The sequence below is a fragment of the Anomalospiza imberbis genome, chromosome 1 (genome assembly GCF_031753505.1).
Source record: "Anomalospiza imberbis isolate Cuckoo-Finch-1a 21T00152 chromosome 1, ASM3175350v1, whole genome shotgun sequence".
Classification (NCBI taxonomy): Eukaryota; Metazoa; Chordata; class Aves; order Passeriformes; family Viduidae; genus Anomalospiza; species Anomalospiza imberbis.
The window spans coordinates 108,197,189-108,218,477 of NC_089681.1; the positions used below are offsets into that span (position 1 = coordinate 108,197,189).

Genomic DNA, 21,289 nt, shown 5'->3' on the forward strand with positions numbered 1-21,289 from the left:
AAATAAATGATGGAACCAACATATTCTCTGCAGAATAGCATACACAAACTAGATGTCATGAAAAATATTTCAAATTGCTTTCTAAACAACTCCTTAGCACAGAGATAACCTTGTACCCTCAATGGGCCTTCTCCCTTTGTCAAAATGGCTTCCAGTGTTCTCACATCCCACTACAGCTTGTATAAAACCTCTAAGGTAACTGAAAACAGGAAGCAACTTCTAATCTGTCCTTTTAATTCTGCTTTTAGCTTCTACCTACACACATATCTCACTAACTTGTCTAACCATCCTTAGAGTTTCCGCTGCTTTGTAAACATTTGTCTTAGCAAGGAAAACTACTGAAGCAAAATCATTACTTTTTGAGACTAAAATAGCATTTGCAGAGCAGCAGATAATGTGGATTTGACAAACACACAGAGAAGCTCCTCTATTCACCTTTTCTGACTTGGAATTTATGTCTTCGTCAACAGGCCCCTAAAATTGTTCAATGCACTGCTGTTAACCCCTCTCTGATTAACAACTTCAAGATTAGACATGATACAAAAAGTTTAAATTAAAACACATACCAAAGGGCCCTTAGGTTCACTGCTCCTTTGAGCTAAGAATGCTGCTGTAACATTGCCACCTATAAACAAAATAAATAAAAATGAGTTGCTATATCCATGATTTTCTGGGTCTGTCATTTTATTGAAATTAGTGTCTTCTCTCCCTTTCAGCCTAGCAAAAATCATGACAAGAAAGCTACTCCAGCAAACATAGGAATCATTTTTTTTTGATTTTGATGTTTAACTTGCAAATCTTATTTTAAATATATACATGTACATATATGCTTGTGTATAGGTCTTTGCTTTTGAGACATATCTTTTGAAAATCCAGCTTTTCTCAGAAATTACATCCTGGCACAAAGAAATCCGAGATGTGTCAGAATTGCTATTGATCATTGGAAAGTCCAAGTCTGGGGTTATGTTACCAAGGCTACGGGGAAGAGTAGAAATCAGGCAATCTCTAAAGAGGTCTTTCACTTTTGATCACTCCTAGTGGCTCAAGACACAGGGGCTGGAAACAGCTACTCTGATGAGTGGCTCACTATTGCATAGAAGATACACATGAAGACATCCACACTTTCATTCAATTTGCAAGAAAACATATCCCAGCGAAGCACATGTGTTTGGCTGTAGAGAGAATAATGTACAGAAGAGGCTGCACAATAAAAAAAAAAAGAAAATACCTGTCTTGGAGTCTGTTTCTTGTGCCTTAAGCCTATTTTGTCAAGTCCATGCAGTACACAAACATTTAAATCCTTAACTCTCCTATCAAAAGGGTATTCTCTGATCACACTGCTAATGCTTAGCCATTCTTCAGACCTATATCACAGCAAATTGTAGCAGTGTGCACATTCTAATGATGATCTTCAACAGTTTGTTTTTTTTTCTAATAACCTCTGGTGTAAAAAGAAATGTATTTGGATGTCTGGATTCCAGGACAGACAGAGGACATTAAAAAACCCCAACACCAAAAAGGAATATTAAAAAAATACAAGGAACCAATGCTAATTATTATTGTAAATTTTTAGGAGATATGTGCTATGAGCAACCTGGAGCAAAGTCCACCGTTGCATAAAGACCCTGGAGAGCCCCACATTTCAAGTGAAACTGGCTTGCACCATCAGTTGTGAAGAGCACCACCTCATCCCCAAGATGAAGGCGGAAGAGCCTCAGAAGGAAACGCAGGTAGTTGTAGTCGCAAGCGAAATAGCTTCCATACTCGTTCTCTACCTGCAGAGTAAAAGCAAGTCAGTAAAGCCATAGCCAATTCAGTCTGCATCTTATAACAAAACAGAAAGCACAAGTCCAACCCTCTTCTTCCTTTGATAGCAATGTTGAAAATGTCATTTTAACTCTAGATCTGAGTAGTATGAGAAGACAAGACTCATTCCTCTCACCTGTATTTTACAGTGGAGCCATCACTGTGCAGAGCTAAGCCATTTTCCCGCAAAATTCTGCCCCCCCATAAGGATCTACTTAGCTACAGTGATCATAATACAGTCTCTATTAAAATTTGAGATCTATAACCCACCTACTGAGCAGACCAATAAAACCATAGAACAGGTTGTGAAATGATCAAAACTACAACAAAACTGGACATTCAGAACAGAGACATCTACAAAGGGCTCACATGAGCCACAAAGCCCTGAAATGGACTCAAAAGGACTTAAGGGAGAACAACTGTGCTACTACTGAGAGGTGCACATCTTGCCCCTTTTCCAAGGAGATGAACTTTTCAGCTTCAGATCCAATAGGTTCTAATCCTGAAGGTTATTTATGAAAATCCTGTTAAAAGCATCCTATTTCTGCCAAAGAATAATTTTGCCCAGTGCTTCTACTCAACAGACAAAACACACTGTTCAACAAAATTATCTTGGGCATATTACAAGAAGGATCTCTTATCCTATCCTGTGCCAGTCAGGGACTTCAAAGAAATTGAAATAAAGCTTTGTTATGATCAATACTACAAATATAGGACAATCACTCTCACATATCTATCTAGAAGGAGTTTAGGACAGAAGTTACACACCATGAACGTACAAAATTGTGTCCTGAAACATTTAAAATTTAAGTTAGGTGCTAAATTAGGCTTACTCCATACTGCTTTTGCTTCTATCTAAGGGTATTCTTATTCCCCTTTTTCCTGTCAGATTGTTTCAGGCAACTGTATGTATTTTGTCTTTATGTGAGAATTGCTACAAACCTCAGATGTAAAAAGCTACACAAGTTCCCTCTATTGCTTTATACAGCTGTGGGAAACAACTTCGACAGAGCAGATGAGGGTTCTCTAAATCCTAGAAACAGTGGATTCAGCTCTTTAGGATAAGGTATTTCATCAGAATCTTGCAGCTACCTGAAACTCAAGAAATACCTGTGGCACCATCACCCAAGACCCATGGTACATCTGCAAGAGCAGTATAAGCATTCATGCTGCTTGGGCTCATCTGATTTTCAGAATGTTACCTGCACCATGATGATTGGACCTCCATTTTGATAGAGATAAGGCCTCATCTTTGGCAAAAGGACACCCATCCATCTCTCTACCGCTTCCAGGTAATCTGTGATACACAAAGTATGCATGTTTCATAATTTTTCTGCCTTTTTCTAATTTTGTTTTAAATTACATATGGGCCATCTTTATGTAGTGATCTAATTATGTAAATTATGAATAGCATTTAATGAAGAAATTGCTCTTATACATGAACAAATGTGCTCTTCTACTTGTTCATAAATGCTTCCAGTACAATTTACTAAAAAATAAAACATTTAAATATTGATGAACTTAGAAAATTTTCAAAAGGACTTCATTACATCTCATAGGTTGTCCTAATACATTTCAACAGGAAGACAGATTCAACTGTTGATCTATGTACTATTTTTTAAATACATAATTTAACCACAATCAGCAGAACGGAAGTTGGATATGATATCTATATATTCATCCCCTACATTCACTCCAATAAACACATTAACCTCCTGTCTCATCTTATTCTTCCAAGTCTGGTTCTTAAACAGGAGCACATGAGAATGCTGTAACTCATTCTGGATTGCACACTGACCAGCCAAGAAGGATCCCCATTATGAGTGGCTGTGGCAAATCCAAAAACCTCAAAGCTGAAGCAGTTTTCTCCTCAATGGTGACAATGATTCCCCTCTTGGCACCAACTTGACAATACCTTGGAAACTTTCTCCCCTACTTTGATTGTTCTACACACTTTTTGAATGTACACTTCTAACTAAAAGTATTGAAGATTTTACTCACAAGAAAACCTGAGCTGAAATATGAATTATCTAGTAATGGCCTCAAACAGAAAGTTGCCTTGCTGCTACAGTACATGTTTAATGGCCTTTTTTGATGCCTCTACCTGAATCAGAAGACCTGAGAACAATAGATTTCTTTTCCAACAGCCATGCAGGAAGACCCCCCTGGGAAAAGAAAGGGAAACAGTGACATATTTAGGAAATCTAAGAAGAATTTAGCCTCTTATCAAGACATATACTGAGACAGGAAAACTGATTTTCTACAAGAAAGTAGTAATTCCTAACAAAAAAAAAGAGCAAGTTTGCAAGTTTGTATTTTAAGTCACTTAGGATGCATGGATTTCAACACACTAAACCAAGACTCTTGTCTAAGGATACATAAATGAGTAAGTCTGTCTACTTTAAGAAATACTTGCACTAGATTTACCCTAGAAGTGAGCTGTTACGAAAGGTTGTATACCATGTCCCATTCTGCACAGATGTAAGGTCCAGCTCTCAGGATAACAAGCAATCCAGTGTCATTGGCAAGCTGCAGGAAATGCTCTAGATCTTTGCCACCAAAAAAGTCATATGTGCCCATCTGGGGTTCGTGGTAGTTCCATGGGACATACCTATTAAGAGAGAAAATCACCTTCCATTAGGAAACTGAGACTAAACAAGAATTCTGGAAAACAACCATTTGCACTACATGCCCCAGAGATCAGTAATGCTGCTGATCCTTTGGATCAGTAGAAGATAGGAGTAATTCTCTGGCCTTTCTTCTGTCAGGTATTTCATATGGCAGAAGGCATTAAAATTAATACTGAAATTAGGGTTATGTCTGCAGGAGTCCCTGTCAGAGCAAGAACAAGTTCTGGTACTGCCGTTTTGAAACCATGATGTCTGTTCCAAAATTAAATAAACAGTTTTGAAGCTGGCAAGGCAGCTGGCAGCTGTATAGTGGTGGAAGGTTGATGAGGAGATGAATGTGGTAAACCACTCATGAAGGAGGGGGCCAAGAACGAGCACAAAACAGCACATGACCATTCATGAATGGATCACCCAGCTTGCACGGGGAACACCAACCAGGCTGATAGGTCTATGCTGCTGCCATCGCAAAGTACTTGAAAAACACCTAAGCCTTAAATGATATTGCATCTAGGTCCCAAAAGTTTTCATTGACCAGGAACAATGCAAGTTCTGGAAAACCACCACTGGAAGAAGAATTAAGTTAAGAAATGTTAAGGTGCCCAAGAGCTTGGGAAAAGTAAAGCTTAATTTCAACTAAGTAATAAAGGTGCCAAACAAGCAGATCACCATTTGAAAGAACACCTCTCTCCTACCTCTAGGACTCAGGAGACCACAACCTCAGCACAGAACATCTCACAGAAATAAAAAAAAAAAAAAAACACTTGGTTTCAAGACAACAAAGAAACGGTAATCTACCAAATATCATGAGCAGTGTTGTAGCTGATTATCCCTGCTTGACAACCGTATTTTGTTTGCCATGGTACTAAGTGGCAGTCTAGCACAGACAGACTAAAATTAGGGATGAGTACAACCTGAGAAAGGATTCAAGGGAATGTGAAAACTCATTCCTTAAAAATTTCAAAAATTCCCAAAACTGTGTCTAGTCAACAAAGATCCTTTCAGGCAACACTTTTTTACTGCCTGGGTTTGTTAGTATGTTCCACATTTAATTTTGTAAAAACCACCCAAGAGGGAAAGAAAGCCCCTAAAACAATACTTTCAATAAGGAAGAAAAACAGGAACCCTCTCATGAGTACACTACTAAAATGGCCATACACAGAAAGACATGCACATGAACATCAAATACAGAAATTATAATCTTTCAACCTTTGTGAATATTATAGCTTCTCAAATGCCAAAATTTTAAGCCTCTGTTTGAAAAGATAAAGCTTAAAATTTGAGGGCCAGGATGGAGTCAAAGTAATGCACTCAGGCATCAAAATGCAGATTTCCCCCTCTATCTGGTATATTTTATTTCTGTGTCAAGCGGCTCTAATTGTTTCTGAAGCACAATTAACTCACTTGGAAAAAAAACTACATGTGCATTTAATGAATATATGAACCATGTGAAAATTAACTCATTAAAGAGTTTTATGGACTTGTTCAGAAACAAGTCTTAAGGTTTAAAAACACTTAATACTGTCTGAAGTGAGGATGAAAGGGTTTCTCCAGCTCCCTTTTGCTCAAGACGGAAGAAGACAGACAAATTCTTCCAGAAACAGTTTTCATTTATGTCACATGCTTGACCACAACGCTGGAAAAAAAGCAGATTCTAGCAGAGAAAAAGGGAAGAAGAATAAGAAAAAAACCTATTTAAAACCTATTTGAAACTGTTGTTTTATATTATGAATCATAATAAAAATTTATTTTAAACACTGGTCTAAAAATGGTTACTAAGACATATTAACCCGCCAATATATTTTCTACAGCTAATGATGGTCTCAAATGAAACCATTAAAATTGTTATCTTTAATGAGTATATTTGTTACATACCATTGTCAAAATTTACAGTCAATTGTCAATCCTGTACTGCTTTAGCTACAGAAAGGAAAGTCTCATCCTTTTTCAAACTTGAAATATGACATGTATTCTGTATTTGAGTTTACTTTCCATTTACACATAATTTCTAAGCTTCATGCTATAACCTTCTTTTCTTTAGTAGTCACAGCTTTCCTCTCCTATTGCAGAGATTATCAACAGGCAAAAAAATCACACTTCAACTTACTTAATGTACAAGATAATTCTCTCTGTAATAGCAGGGTGGGTTTTTTAATAGTGTAAAATTTAATAAATTGTACTACTTTCATAAATGAGCATGCTAGTTAAATTACTCATATATGAGTTTTTAGAAACAGTAATTTGTGTTTAAATTTTAAATATTCCATATTCTAAACAGCAGCTCCTTCATAGAATGACTTTGTACACGTTTACACATTTCTGTTCATTAGTCAACAAATAGAGTAAAACAAAGAAAATGCTCAACATTCTTCAACTTTCTATGAGCCTGTAAAGGTAACTGTGGATTCTTCCAGGAAGCATCTCCACTGATCAGTAAATTCTGTATACATCTTCTGCCCCATCTAGTGGCAATTGTTTATCTGCTCTGCGCAAAACAAACCCCAAACCTCCCATGCTTTCCAGGTGCCTTTGTAAGCCAGCACCCATTTCCAGCTGGCAGACACAGCTCAGAAACTGAAAACAAGGACAGTCACCTGTGTAACCAGACACCTCTGCTGAGGTGGGGAGGTGGGGAGTGAGCTCCTCAGCATCCTCCTTCATCACCTTCTGGAACATCACACCAACCACAACATTAAATTTCAACCTGCTCTTTAGAAGGGGTAAGCCTTGATCACTTAGGCTTTAATATAAGATCAAGCTTACTGTCATCTGTTTTCTCATGTTCTGTTATTGCTGAAGATGTTACCAGGTGCAGACAATTATATTCATGTACTGACTTCACCTATTCCAGAGACCAGGAGGAGCTGCTGCCTCAGTCATGAGCTGAATGATGCATCAAAGCACAGAGAGCCTTTTGGAAAAAAGGCTGCAGAGAACAGGAAGGAGAACATGTCTGGTTGGCTTTATCCAGCTTTATCCACAAGGTATTTACAAGCACAATCCCATAATATAAGGATCCTGTTTGCCTTGAAGTGATACACCTCACTGGGAACGCCTTGATAAGAAGAAGGAAGGTTCCCGTATTTCAAATTATAGCAGGAAAAAATCACAAGCAGCAAAATCACAGTCTTCAGATGAGGCCTCAAGATTGGGAGTCCAACTACCACTTTCTGTCAGAGAGTCTGGCAGTGCTGCTGCCCATTCATTCCAGAATGACTTCACAAAATTTGTATCTCTGTCCCTTGCTAGCAGTATTACTGATCCAAGAAAGAGTATGCAGAAGAAGAGAAAACAAAAACCCAATCACACAGACCTATTTCCATTTTTTTTAACAAAATCACACAAAATCACAGAGGATTTATTTGGGGCAATATGAATACTTATAGCTTTATCTCAAATAATAAAGAGCAGTAAGACTTGATTATTGGCAAACTTAAAAAGAAAATCAAAAGGGGGTTTTGGTCAGTGGGATGCTTTTTTAGCATCAGGAGAGAAAGAGAGAGTGATTAGTGTCAAATAGAAAGACACATGGATTTGATTCTTGTAGAAAATGCAAGGCACAGGAGCACTTTCTGCTCTCTGTATAAAAATACACTTTTAAATTTATCTTTCACCATAGTATAAAAAATCCAGACGTGAGCAATAAGGGGAGAGAAAGTCAAAGAATCTCAATCTGCTCTTAGAAAAACAAGAGGAGACTAATAAAGCTGTTATGATGTGATCCAGCAACAACACCTAATGCCACAGTTGCCATAACAACTTGCCAGCTGCACAGCACCTTTTGTGCCAAAGCAGACACAGCTCAGCTCTCCCAAGACCAGAGACCAGTTGGCACCGGCAAAACAGCAAATCTTCACTCCTTTCTGCACAGCAGAAAAACACTAATGTAAAACAGTAAAGCAGAGTCAGAGATCTCAACAAGGGAAAAAAGCAGAAAAGGAAGAAGGAAAAAACCCACCTTGTTAGTGGGAGATCACAAATGAAGAGGGAGAAAGCAACAAGAAAAAACCCAAACCAGCCCTGCAGCAATTTTGCCATTGAACAACAGTGATGAGGGGAATGGAAAAAAATATTCCTATCTCAAAATGCCAGTGATGCATCAGAGACATGAAAAAGCGATTAAAAATTTTTAAAAAAAGAAAGAGACTGATGAAAAAGCTGGAAATTAACAAAGGGCATTGAGAACACATGGGTGTTAGGAGGAGGAGGAAAATTAATCAGAGACATAAGGGAAGTATGAGACACTATAGATCATAGGAGTCAGTGATCATAGGGTCAGTCACAGGCTGACCTTGAAGCCAAACATCAAAAGGTGTAATTTTCTGGTCCACTATAAATTACTTTTATTTCAGCAAAAGCTAATTACTTGGCCAAATCCAGCAACCCGGTCCTAAGCAAGCGTGTTACTTAATCCCATTGCTCTTATTAATGTGAGCAAAGACAGCACCTGATTCCTTAATAGAAAACAATAAAAACAACCACAAAACCACTCACCAGAGAGTGACTGTATCATCCCAACACAGGTCAGTGTCTTAAGACATGCAAAAAAAAAGAGAACCCTAAATTTGGAAAAATTCAACTTTTCTTTCTTTCTGTGCTGTCTGTTCTTCATCTACTAACTCTGACTAGTCTCATCCCCAAGTGTACAAAGCAACCATGCAACTTGCTGGTCTAACAACAATACAGATTTCAAAGGTGAGAAAGGAGTGGTGGTACAATACTCCTACTGAGCCTACAGGCTCTGCACTGTAAGAAGCTGAACTCTTTACAGCACAAAAGCAGGTGGTTTCAAAGAGAAGCTTTAAGCCTTGCAATGACTTAAGAGAAGAAAACAAACCTGTCTGGACATTACAATTGCCTGAAAAGACTGTGCCTTACACACCACCACTTCCCTTGTGAACGAAGCTATGGCAAAAATAAGAGAAAGCTGAAGTCTTTTTATCTCTTGAAATAAGTACACAACCAGGTAGAAAAGACAAGGAAAATGGACTAAGGGTTTTGTATACACACACACAAAAATGAAAGCTGTTTAAGTTTTTTTGGTTTTTGTTTTTTTTTTAAAGAAGTACACCTAGTTCCCATCCACTTATCTAAATTTAAATGCTTCTGGCGAAATAGCTTGAAGTAGCTTTTAAATGTTACTGCAGTCTTCACCAACATTTTCAAGGCTTCTGGGTGATACCAACCCAGGCTGTACTAACAGGTTATTGTCTCCTCACACCTAGTCTGCCTTTTGACCAGAGAGTACAATGTCCCTGGCAGAGGCAGAGCATATATGATTGTTCCATAGTTCCTAAAGTTCACAGTCCAACAACTTCTTTCCGGTCACATTTGCACCCTTGTTTGTGAAGCCAGAGGTGTTGCCTATCATCAGGGAAACAGACTGCTGGTTACAACCTGCCCAGCTGCCCCCATTTATGTGGTTAAAAGTCATCCTGTACCACTCTTCACTTCTCCCGAGCTTCCTCACCTATTAATGGAAAAATACAAACAAGTAACAGTGGCAGCATTCCTCTTAATGACTTTGCATACAGCTCCCAGGACCACAAATCACTCGGAAAGTCAACAGCTACTCACGTTTGAATGGCATCAAGCCCTGCCATCTTCATCTTCAGCAGGCGGTCTTTCCAGTAATACGAGGGCACCCGCGAGTAGTGAATGCTACCAGAGATGTAACGGAAAGGTTTCCCATCCTTGACAAAGCAGTTGGAATCATAATCAATCCCAAAACTCCTCTCAGGTACATTCTGTACACAAAAACAAAACAAAAAAAAGACACAGTATAATTTTTTTCAGCCTTGAAAGACACAGAGAACAGGCTATACAACATCTGTGGGTTGTCTACAATAGAAGATACAATGGTCCTAAAATAAGAGATGGTGAATGACTTTTCTCTAGCTATCTATAGCCCACCTGAGTCTTAGCAGAACAAATCAGCAAAAGGAAGCCAGTGCAATGTGTCACAGGATAAAAGAACAAGGAAACTAGCAGATATAGCTCAAAGAAAACACACTCCCTCCTGAAAAATGGAGGATGAAATTGCTAAGCCAATATGCCTATCCTTAGAGTGTCATTAAACAGAGTAACTGTGGTAACACTTTACCATCATTTCAAGACTACAAACTCCAAGGAGGAAGACAACAGCATGTTCCATCTGCAAAAAAGGCATTATTTTACAAAAAACCTAGAAAATGTTATGGAAAATGTCCTAGATACACATAGCAATTCAAAGCACTCTGCCAACAGTGAACAAGTGAAATTGTGTGGCGGATGTGTAACAACAGGTATGAGAGGATACAGCAAGGAGCTGGCAGGGAAACATGAAAAACAAGGGGCTGCCAAGTGCTGAACAGCACAGGCTTTTTATGCTCTGTTTCCACAAACATGGGCCCATTCTTAAGATTACTTTATTAAGATAAATAAATCTTGACTCAACAAAGGTATGGGCATGTCAGGCCTCTCCAAAATCAGGACCACACAGAGTTCAGGAATACAAACCAACAGCTCTGGAACAAATGTAACTCAAAGGTTGGGATTCTCCATAGGAAATTATGATGCTGTAGTAACTCTAGGCTGTTAGACCTCAAGCAAACTATTGCTACAGAATATACCCATGTATGTACAGCTGCTTACTTCCTGATCAGTTTAAATGTGACTTTTTCCTCCTCTTTAATTTATAAACTGTATCTTGACAGATGGGCACGCTGCACTAAGATGGAATTGTTTTGCGTGCACCCATGAAGGAAAACTATTCACCCTTACAGACACCAAGCAGATGCTTCACATTCTTCAAACAGTTTTACTCTAGGGCACTGTAACAAGTCACAGCACTAATGCTGAACTGAGTGCTTCAAAACGATCGTGACTAAGTGGAACTCAGAAACCAAATGCAACAACACAGAAAAGAAGCCAAAAAAAAAAACCCACCACTATGGATGGAAGCACCTTACATAAAAAGGTCATTATCCCTGGAAATAAGGAGAGGCAAAATAAATTGCTGTGGTGTCCCTCTGTAAGAGGATTTTAGCCCCTTCATTCAGACTAACCATATCAAGAGGTCTATGGAGAAGACACTTGTACCATTCATGGCAGAGAACTGTTGAGATGATGAATGTTGAAAAAACTGTTTACACACCCTCAGGGACAGACACTTCTGTCCAGAGAGCCATGGCTATATTAAAACAATTAAAGGGAGGTATTAATTATGAAAGTTCTAATCATCAAACCAGTTACCATTTAGAAGTCAGGTTTTTGAAGCTGTGACCATAGCTGTAAATCACCTTCCCAATACATACACTTCCTGACACAGTGGTACTACGTGGGTGAGGAGAGGGAGGAAGCTACCAGAATACTTTCAATTCACCTCATTCCTCATTCATTGTAAACAGACTTCCTTCATGATCAATTTCTCAGCATTACTTCATTGTCAGTGGATGATCCAGAGCTTGCAACAAAAACAAGGGAGTTGTCCTCATGAATTTATGTCTGGTTCTGCCAATACTGTATACTCAGTGCTGTGAATATGCACGGATTCCCACTTTGTCACCCTAGAAGATGGGCTGGTGGCTCTGCTCGTGTGGTAAGCAACACAAACAGCACTGTTTGGGGTGCCAGTTCCTTCATACCAAATCATATGAGTGCCCAGCTGAAAATTCAGACCCTTAAAGGCAATGATATCATGTTGCACCTTACATCCTCAGAGCATAAACACATGGAAAAGAGAAAAATTAAAGAATTTGTCCTTGCTTAAATCAAGTAAGAGTTTACTTTTGCAACCTTAATGCTATTTCAACATTTCATAATGTAGATGTCTCTTAACATAAGATTTTTTTCTCATCTCCAACACACAGAACTGTTTATCAGTGGCAAAAATCTCTCATTCCCCAAATTTACAAAACAGAGAGCTTTTTTCTTATTTCGAAAGCCAACAAATGTGGGTACAAATCCTCCATCTCTGAAGATTTTTAGCCTTTCTTAGACCAATCACAGAACACCCCTTTCTCTACCTCAAAGCTTAAGCATCACAATTGAGAACCACAAATCACCCATTTTCTTCTGTCCCTTACAAAAAAATCTCATAGTAACCTTTCTCTGCTCTCTCAGTGGTCCTTTTCTCTGCATCACATCCCTCACACCTGCGGTCTGCACCTTTTTCTCCTAGTAGGCTTTAAGCAAATGTAATAGTGGCCTTTCCCACTTTCCACCATGACTCATTTAGCAGTAGGGGTGTAAGAGTTTACAAAACTAGTCAGGTTTATTGTTGGTAGCTTTTTGTTGGTAAATAGAATGAGTGTGTTAAAACTATTCAGCATGAACTGCTACAATGCATACTGGTACAAAATAAAAGGTCATTAGAGGCCTCATGGTTGATTATAAGAATAAAGTTTTATTAAATCTCAACATTTAAAGCATTTGTTATACCACAATTTACATATTTTCCAATCCATTTTATACTAATTATATCATAAATATAATTTTCACAAAGTGACGATACTATCATATTCAGCTATTAATTCTGACATTAACTAACTCCTACTCAGTCCCTAATGAACTGGCCTTTTATAGCATGAAATATATATTCATTTAGGTAAATTCTCTAGATTAAATACATTACACACACACATAAAATTTACAAAAAAAACCTTAAAAATTTAAAAAATAAGCAGCACAGCAATTTTTCATAATCTGAAATACTGAACACAGGTCTACATTGTGTACATTCATATCAAACTGGAAAAAGTATAGAAAGAACCTTGAAGGACAGTTAGAGATTGCTGATTAGACAGATTATAGAATCGGTTCATTCCTTTTATCAAACAGAAACTTGATTTAGGATACTTTCCATTCAGAATTAAAAAGCAAAATAAGAAAAGGCTTTGAAGTCTTTTGGCATAGAAAGAAAACATTTTAAGTAAGAAGTAATCACCAGCAAAAAATCTTTCAGAGGGAGAGATACAAAAAAAAGGGCAAGAACTAAATTACATCAGGAGAACTCAATAAATGTATGAAATGACAATATGACCACTCCTAAAAGGGTGCATTTTTATTTCTGAAATGATACATAATCATTTTCCAAGAGAGGCACATACAAAGTAATAAAGAAATTTTGGGATGGAAGGACTCCTTCAGCTATGTTTTTGCATACACTTGATCAGAATGAAGAGAGAAATAAAAAAGGGGAGGAAAGAAAAAAGTAAATAATACTAGCAACTCACTGAGAAACTGACATGATCTAAACTCAGTCCCAAAAATGCATCCTGTTGAGGAAACTGGCTTAACAATTAGCCTTCTTAACACAGTAAGAACATTCAGTGCAACAAGCATAAAAATCCTCCTGGACTACTGGCCAGGTGAGAATACTCTGCACCACTAAACCCAGCACACAGCTCGTAACTAAAGGCGAGTTGACAAGTAACCAAAGGGTTACAGGCAATCAAAATTCCTTCCTCCTAAGACCATCTGACACTATGTCACTGACTCCTAAAAGCCTCAGATGGATCTCACATGGACAGTGGGCAGTGTTGAATACACATGGATACTTTAGGATACTTAAGCAGATAGTATCACAAAATCATAAAAAAGAAGTTTACAAAATTATAAGTGGTGGGAAACAGAAATTATCTAATCTGGCAAGCAGATAGTGTGGCTGGTAATGTATTCAGTCTTTCGGAAGAGATCTGACTTCTCCAACAATTCCACTAACCTTTGTGACACATTTACAGTATTTCTCATTATTCCTGAGTAAAAATATATGATGTTTGTACAGAAGAGCAGGATACAAAACAAGCATAGGAATTAGAAGTTCTGCCTGGGAGATATTCAGAGTGGATGAAGTCAAACCTCAACATCTAACTTACAAAAACCCTCAACCTTACAAAGACTACAGTACTTTTCAAACACACCCCTACCTACCTCCTTCAATATGAGAACAGAAGCTGAAGGAAAAAACCGTGTTTATGGTTGTCTGGTTCAGGATCACATAGGAAGGCAGGAAAGGACTGAACACCACAGCTCTGGTCTCCAACCCTCAGTCTCCTGGATAAGAACCACTCTCTTCTGCGAGTCTGCCTGAGAGGAACATGGGCACTGGTGGCCAGAAAGGCAGAGCAAGGGAAACTCTGTGACTACAGCTGCAGACTACAGAGGCATGTATTCCAGGCTCTCATGGTTTGTGATGTTTCATGCAGCAGAAATGAAGTGGGAGAGGAAGAGAGAGAAGATGCACAGAAGTGTTTCATTAGCCTGGATAAAAGTCACACATGATTTTACATCCTGGCTTTTTTACACAAAGATAAGAGAAACAAGAATGTTTGTTATCAATTATTCTCTAAGACCTCAAAAATCCCATAATTATGTTAATTTATGGTAAGACCTTCTATGAAATATGGGAAGAAATCCTCTATCCATTATCCCGTAGCAGCTTCTCTCCCACCTGCCCATCAGACAACCAGGACACTGACATGCAAATGCTCTTAGGGAAAGTCACCTGCTGCAGAATTTAGTCTCATTGAAAGAGGACATAATTTACTTAAATATTAAAGTCATTAACAAATTTCAAGCGTTAACTTATTTGCACTGTATTGAAATAGCACCTATTTAATCTTGCAAGAGAAAAATGATGGAGGAGAAATTAGGCAGAAAGAAAAAATACAGAATGAAGAAAAAAGACACTGATTATTTCAGCTTTGGAATTAGTGCTTTTTACATGGAGGTACTATATGCTCAGACAGCAACAGAAGTTAATTTTGGAATTTTCTTCATTTGCTTTTATTAAAGCTATTTTCAGTAACCAGTTACTGGATGCCCAGCTATTCTGGGGAAAATGCCTGAGAAAAATAGTTACCTTCACCTTTTGGTGTCCGTCTCACCAACTTTTTACCTGGACAAAACTGAATTTCAGAACTGATGCCTGGCAAGTGACAGTACTAGTAAGAAGCACAGACTGGAAGCCCTGGTGCATGCTGCAGACAGCTAGCAGGATAAAAATATCCAGTCTCAATTAAAAAAAAAAAATCCAAACCCTAAACTATTAAACTCTTCCTTTCCCATAACAACTCTAGCATAAGCCTCCTAGAGTTTACATACTCAGCGCACACTCTTGCAGGCCTTTCTGCAAAGCATGCAGAAGTGACTTCACTGCACAATCTCAGAACTTCACCTGCCTGAGATTTGATAAGGCAGCTGCCTGATGGATACCAAACAGTGAAACATGAAGTAGCTGCAGGACGCAGGTATTACTAAACATACACAGGACACACATTATCTCTGTGACATCAGTGTTATCTTTAAATGCAGAACCTCAACAATAACGAACTCAAAGATGTAATTACTTCAGTAATTTAACATGTCCCAAATTTGTTTCATAGGCCCAAGATACAATTAGTGTTTTCTGCTCAAACTTAACAGAACCTGCCAACACACCTTCTCTGGCCTCCCTGAAAAAGCATTTGCTTTCATAGTAGAAGAGCCAATATACTGGCCAAAAAAAAAAAAAAAAGTCTGTCAAATGGAAAACTCCTCAAACTCCTCAAGGAGAATGTAGAATAATCTCTGTTATTTCGGCTTTGCTGCCCAGCCTCATGGGTATTCCATAGTACATCGTTCCTGGGCTGACGTAGACGAAGGTATTCTGCCCAACTTGGTACAAGCCAACAAAGAATGGATTCAGAAGATAAGCTCCCGCATTTAGAGGGAAAATCTGCCCTCCATGAGTATGGCCAGAGAGAATTAAATTTATGTCTGGTCTCTCCTGAAGGGCCCACTTTGCAGCAATTGGCTGATGAGCTAAGAGCACTATTGCATGCTCACTGCTACAGCCACTGAGAGCTTTTTTCAAATCCATGCCATGTCCCGAATAGCGCAACACATCTGCTTCAATATCATCCACGCCAGCTAGGCAGAACCAGTCGGAAGTGCTCTTTGGTGAAACAATCTTCACATTCTCGTTATGCAACGGCTGAATGTTAAATGATTTTAACAGCTCGAACCAGTTGCTAACATCTGAGGTGTAGTACTCATGGTTTCCTGTGACGAAGTAAGTCCCCAAAGGGGAATCAAGTTCTCCAAGAGGCTCAACAGCAGGTCGTATGATCTTTGCCTCAGCATCAGAGAGGTCCCCAACAATCACGGTGATATCTGGTTTTAAAGCCTTAACCATTCTCACTATCATGGCAAGCTTGGTCTTCCCAACTGTAGGTCCCAGGTGGATATCTGAAAGCAACACCACTTTCAGGTTATTCATTGTTGAGGGCAGTTTGTGAACTGGAATCTCCACTGAATTCACAGTAGGGGGCTGGGAAGCATTTAACAGCCCAACAACAGTCAGCACAACAGTCAGCAAGACTGCCAGAACTGGTTTCAGTGCTGTTCTGTTCTTGTTGCCCGTGCCTGCCTTAGCGCCTCTCCCAGCCAAGAACTTGTAAGCCTGCTCTACAGAGCCTAGAGTGAAGAGGAAAAAGATGAGAATAATATAGGCCCCCAAGCAAGTGTAGGCAGCTAAAGAAAAGAAATAGGGCTCTTCTGCAACAAGAAATAGCAACGTAAAGAAGCTTGAATGAGCCAAAGCTAGAAACATGAACACAGCTATTTTCCACAGCATGAAACAGAAGGAACTGCCAGCTGAAGACCTGGTGAACGTGGTGACTGTGCTTCTCCAAACATGAAGAGATCCCATCAACATGAGTGTATTAGCAAACAGTGCCATTTGCAGCCTTAGAAGCCAGCGCCGCGTCCTGAAATCAAGTTTTTCTGCCAGGTAACTCCGTGACAGCATCATGGAGAAGAAAACCACTCCTGCAGCCACTGCAGCCTTTGCTTCAATGGGCAGTTGCTTGAAGGAGATCATCTTTGCTTCCTTACTGTTCCCTTCTATTCTGCAGAAGTCTCCAGAAGTCAATAATGTGGTTATGAAGGGATGCCTTGGGTCAACAAAGCCTGCAACCAGGAACCAGTATGAGCCGCTTTAAAATATTACACACATTCCCTTTTTCCCAGACTGCAATAAAGGACTGTTACTCAACATACTACACAAGATGCTGGGTCATGCAGAATCACTGTCATAACAACACAAAGGAGATGTCCTGAAGTGGAATAAATCAGACAACAGAAAAGACTGGATCCTGAAGTCCCCTTCCAAGCTCCCCGTCTGCTTCCCTCACTTCTCCCCCATACCCCCTTTTCTTTTACACTTTTTTCTCATCAAGACTTCCTAACAGTAGATGGCAATACATCACAACAGGGTTGCAATGAGTCCTGGGAACAATCATTACAGCATTTGTAAATCCCGTACATGTTCTGGAACTAAGTTGCTTGTGATATTACCTTAATACATGATTTCTGTTCTTCTTGCCAAGCGGTTGGCTCCATCTGAAAAGCAGGCACCACCCTACATCATTCTTACCAAATGCAAGAGGTTCTACTAATACATGCTACAGCAGCAGTGAAATCCCCACTGGAACAGATGCAACTGTGGTCCCAGAAACTGCAGATGATCAGCAGACATCCTTGTCTGCTGTTGTGAATCAGATTTCTCCAAAGCCCTGAAAATCACTAGGATCAGTGAAACTCACACTGTGTTTTGCTACTCACTTCCACTACATGTAAAGTTTTTCAAGACTCAACACCTGTTCTAGTATATCCTGGTCTAACAGGATGCAACCAAGTTGAAAAGGGATTAAATACCACACCCTGCTCCTTTAGAAAGGAGTACAGAATCTAATGCACGACTGTTCACAGACTTGAAACAAACAAGCAAGCATCAGTTATGTTTGAATGGTAGCAGAATTCCCTGGTTTGCTCTGTATTTTGCTCAGTCACGGTGTTTCTATTAATGCTCAGGTTGCACATTTCTATTTAGAAGAAACCTCTTGTTTTATTTCAATCATAGATGAAAAAAGTTTGGATAGTCTATCATAATATACAATAGACACCATGTCTGACATAATAGTCCCATAATAGCATACTTATTTTCAAAACACTTCCTGTCTCCCAATCCACACTTAGGTACAGAAAGCAAGCAATCATCACAGCAAAAAATATCTCAGAACTAGAGCACAAAAGCAGCATTGTAGGGCTCAGCAGTGAGCCTGAACCCAGAAGTCTGCGAACCCCACTTTGCCAGGTTGCTTATCTGCTGCATATGCCCTCTCAAGCTAGTTTAAAAGAACATTAGCATATCTGTGATGACAGGACCCTAAACTACTTTGAGGACTTGACCAAGTTTTAAAAAGACGCCTTCCGTTAATGCTTATGTCAGGGAACTATGAGCTGATAAGGGAAATCGTGCCTGCCAGCCTCAGCTCCTCAAACCCTCTCAGCTGTTACTAAACTCCTCTTAAGAAATAGTGCTATTTTGCACCTATGTCTCTACAGAAAACACACAGAGCGAGGAAGATAAGAGCACAAGAAATGCCCTACTGATTCAAGTCCATAGGTCTCCTGTCTGGACAACAGCAGTAAGAAACACTGTTTAAAGAAAAGACAGGACCCTGGCCACAGTCTGTGGTCTGCTCCCTCACACTCCTTCCTGACACAGCTGCTACACTAGGGATGTTAGAGGGCAAATCCTTGCACAGTCATTTCTTGTTGGAAATGGATGTTAGAAAGTCTTGGATGTTGCTTATGAGCCTGACATATTTAAATCTGGCAAATCCATTTTTTAAAATCTCTTGAGTACTGTCTGCTTCCACAACCTCCCATGGCAGCAAATTCTTGAAGCAATGTATTTTTACAGTATTTTATCAGTTTGAAACTAACCTATTAAATCCCCCGAAAGTGCTAATACGGCCATGTTTAAAGAGTATTTGTTCTTGCCTGCCACCTTCAAAATTTTGGAAGGCTCAGCAACAACGTCACCCCTAAGAAAGCACACTAACTTCCAATCTTCCCTTCCATAAGGTCTCATGTGATGTTGTTCTATTTTTCATACATCTTTAACCGCCCGTGCCCCATCCAACCACAACATCTACCAAAGTAATAGTGTCACTCTGCCTCAAACTCGAGGCATAAAACACGAGAACTGTGGGGCGTGAGGATTCGTCCTTAGGCTGTGGTATTGAGTCCCCCGGGACAAGGCGGCTACAACAGAATCTGTGGAGAACAGGAAAAACCCCTTTCCCTCCTCTCACACACCACAGGACAAAAGCACCTTTTCCCACGGGATCTACCAGCAGTGTCGGCACCGGTTTCCCCACGGCCCCGGGCTGTTCAGCGAGGCCTCCGCGATTCCTGGGCGCGCAGGCAGCACCGCTCCGGCCGGGCGGCCACCCCCCGCGTCGGGCGGCACCGCCAGCCCCTCCTCAGCTCCAGCGGGCCGGGAGCGGGCCGGCCTGCTCGGGAGAAGGGCACGGAGCCCTCCCTGCCGCGGCTCCGGGATCTCCCCCTCGGCGCAGCCACAAGCCTGACACCCGCGCCCCGTGCGCCGCCCATGAGCCCTAAATCGCTCATGGTTTAAAAAAGGACCGAGGCGAAGCGCCTTCCTCCAGCAGCGGCAGGAGGCCCCTGCCAGCCCTCCCTCGGCCGCGCCGGCCTCCCGCGCCCCTCAGAGCCGGCCCCCGCTGTCCCCGGGTGTCCCTGGCTGAGGGGGAGGCGAGGCGGGCACTCACCGCCGCCCGGAGGAGCGCGGCCAGGGCGGCCAGCGGGAGCAGGAGCCGCAGCATGGCGGGCGGCAGCCAGGAAACGGCGGCGTCAGCTGACGGCTCCGCCGCCAAACGGCCGGCGCAGGACGGGCATTCCTCCTCCTCCTCCTCCTCCTCCTCCTCCTCCTCCTCCTCCCTCCCACCGGCACCGCGGCAGCGGCGCTCCACCCTCTGAGCGCGGCCGCCTCCTGCCCTCCCCTCCCGGGACACCCCTGGCAGCCCGGCGTGTGCGCCTGAGGCTCTGCGGCTTGGCGCGCTGCTTCGCGTGTTAAAGCACTGACGTACCCTGTCAGGAGCTCACAGGAGACTTTGGGATGCAGCCGCCGATGCTGAATAGATTCAAAGATTTCTCCCACACAGAAGTTTCCAAGATGGAAAGGTCTTGCTGACCTTTACCTCCCCTGGGCACCCCGTCATCCTGACGGGAAGCACTGGGCCTGGGTGCTCTCCTTCCCATGTTAAAGCCCTGTCATCCTCTTTCGGGAGCCCCGCACTGAAATCAAGAGACAGCCACCAGTGCTGAGCACATCTCCAAAGATTGCTCCCACGCAATTGTTGCAAGGACAGAAAGCTTATTCTAGCCTTTACCTCCAGTGGCCAGACCATCATCGGCAGCGCCACGCACACTCCGGCCGGTCCAAAGCCAAGGACTTGCCCCAGCTCCCCAGAGGAATGACAGAACATTTGCAGCCTCTGCCACCTTGGCTGGGCAGAAAGGCAGAAAGAGGCATTTTCCCAGGGGACCTCACTAACTAGTTCCCAGAGCAGCCTGAATTTTGCTCACTTCATAACCAGAGTTGAAGTTTTGCTGGAAGTTTTCCTCCTGTCAGCAGAGATTTTAAACTTGATTGCTTCATGGTTGCTATGGCCAAGAAAGCCACAAATCATCACTCAAGAAAGTCACAAATCATCACTTTGACCACAGGTCCCTCTCTGTTAACAAGCAACAAACCAAGGAGGGCACCTTTCCCAGTCAGTTCTCGTAGTACCTGTACCTAGAGGTATAGGTGTTTCAGGAATCAGCTATGTTGATATACAGGTACTTCTTAGTTGCTTAAAGACTAATTTGTTGGTGTTGCCATCCTGTCTGGGTGGCCTAGAGTAGACTCCCACAATCACACCGGCTTTATTTGTTTGTCCTTTAATCCTTACCTGGAGGCTCACTTATGCCAGTGACGGTGCATCTCTGGGGCTGAGCCAAGGCTTCTCAGCTCCTCTTGT

At 41.0% G+C, this 21,289-nt stretch overlaps 2 protein-coding genes across 3 annotated transcripts in view; both read right to left on the reverse strand.

Moving 5' to 3' along the window:
• Positions 1-20,169, reverse strand: part of GLB1 (galactosidase beta 1) — a 41,069-nt gene extending 20,900 nt beyond the window's left edge. The window contains exons 1-7 of the mRNA XM_068204810.1: positions 20,036-20,169; positions 10,011-10,180; positions 4,267-4,417; positions 3,911-3,971; positions 3,009-3,103; positions 1,595-1,775; positions 567-625 (exon numbers count right to left, since the gene is read on the reverse strand). Of these exons, the coding sequence (XP_068060911.1) occupies positions 567-625; positions 1,595-1,775; positions 3,009-3,103; positions 3,911-3,971; positions 4,267-4,417; positions 10,011-10,180; positions 20,036-20,089 (771 nt within the window). The 5' untranslated portion in view covers positions 20,090-20,169. The remainder of the gene's footprint in view (positions 1-566; positions 626-1,594; positions 1,776-3,008; positions 3,104-3,910; positions 3,972-4,266; positions 4,418-10,010; positions 10,181-20,035) is intronic.
• On the reverse strand, positions 12,800-20,174 carry TMPPE (transmembrane protein with metallophosphoesterase domain). Of its 2 annotated transcripts, XM_068204831.1 has the most exons (3): positions 20,036-20,174; positions 17,833-17,971; positions 12,800-17,366 (listed from the first exon to the last, which is right to left on the reverse strand). In XM_068204831.1, exon 3 carries the CDS (start codon positions 17,275-17,277, stop codon positions 15,961-15,963), a length of 1,317 nt encoding a protein of 438 aa, XP_068060932.1. In that variant the 5' UTR covers positions 17,278-17,366; positions 17,833-17,971; positions 20,036-20,174; the 3' UTR covers positions 12,800-15,960. The 2 variants fall into 2 exon arrangements, with proteins under 2 accessions (XP_068060932.1, XP_068060924.1); XM_068204823.1 differs by lacking the exon at positions 17,833-17,971.
• Between the last annotated feature and the right edge of the window lie 1,115 nt (positions 20,175-21,289).

Excerpts from the sequence above, each read along its gene's own strand:
- TMPPE (XM_068204823.1), bottom strand. The coding sequence starts at position 17,277 with ATGATCTCCTTCAAGCAACTGCCCATTGAAGCAAAGGCTGCAGTGGCT.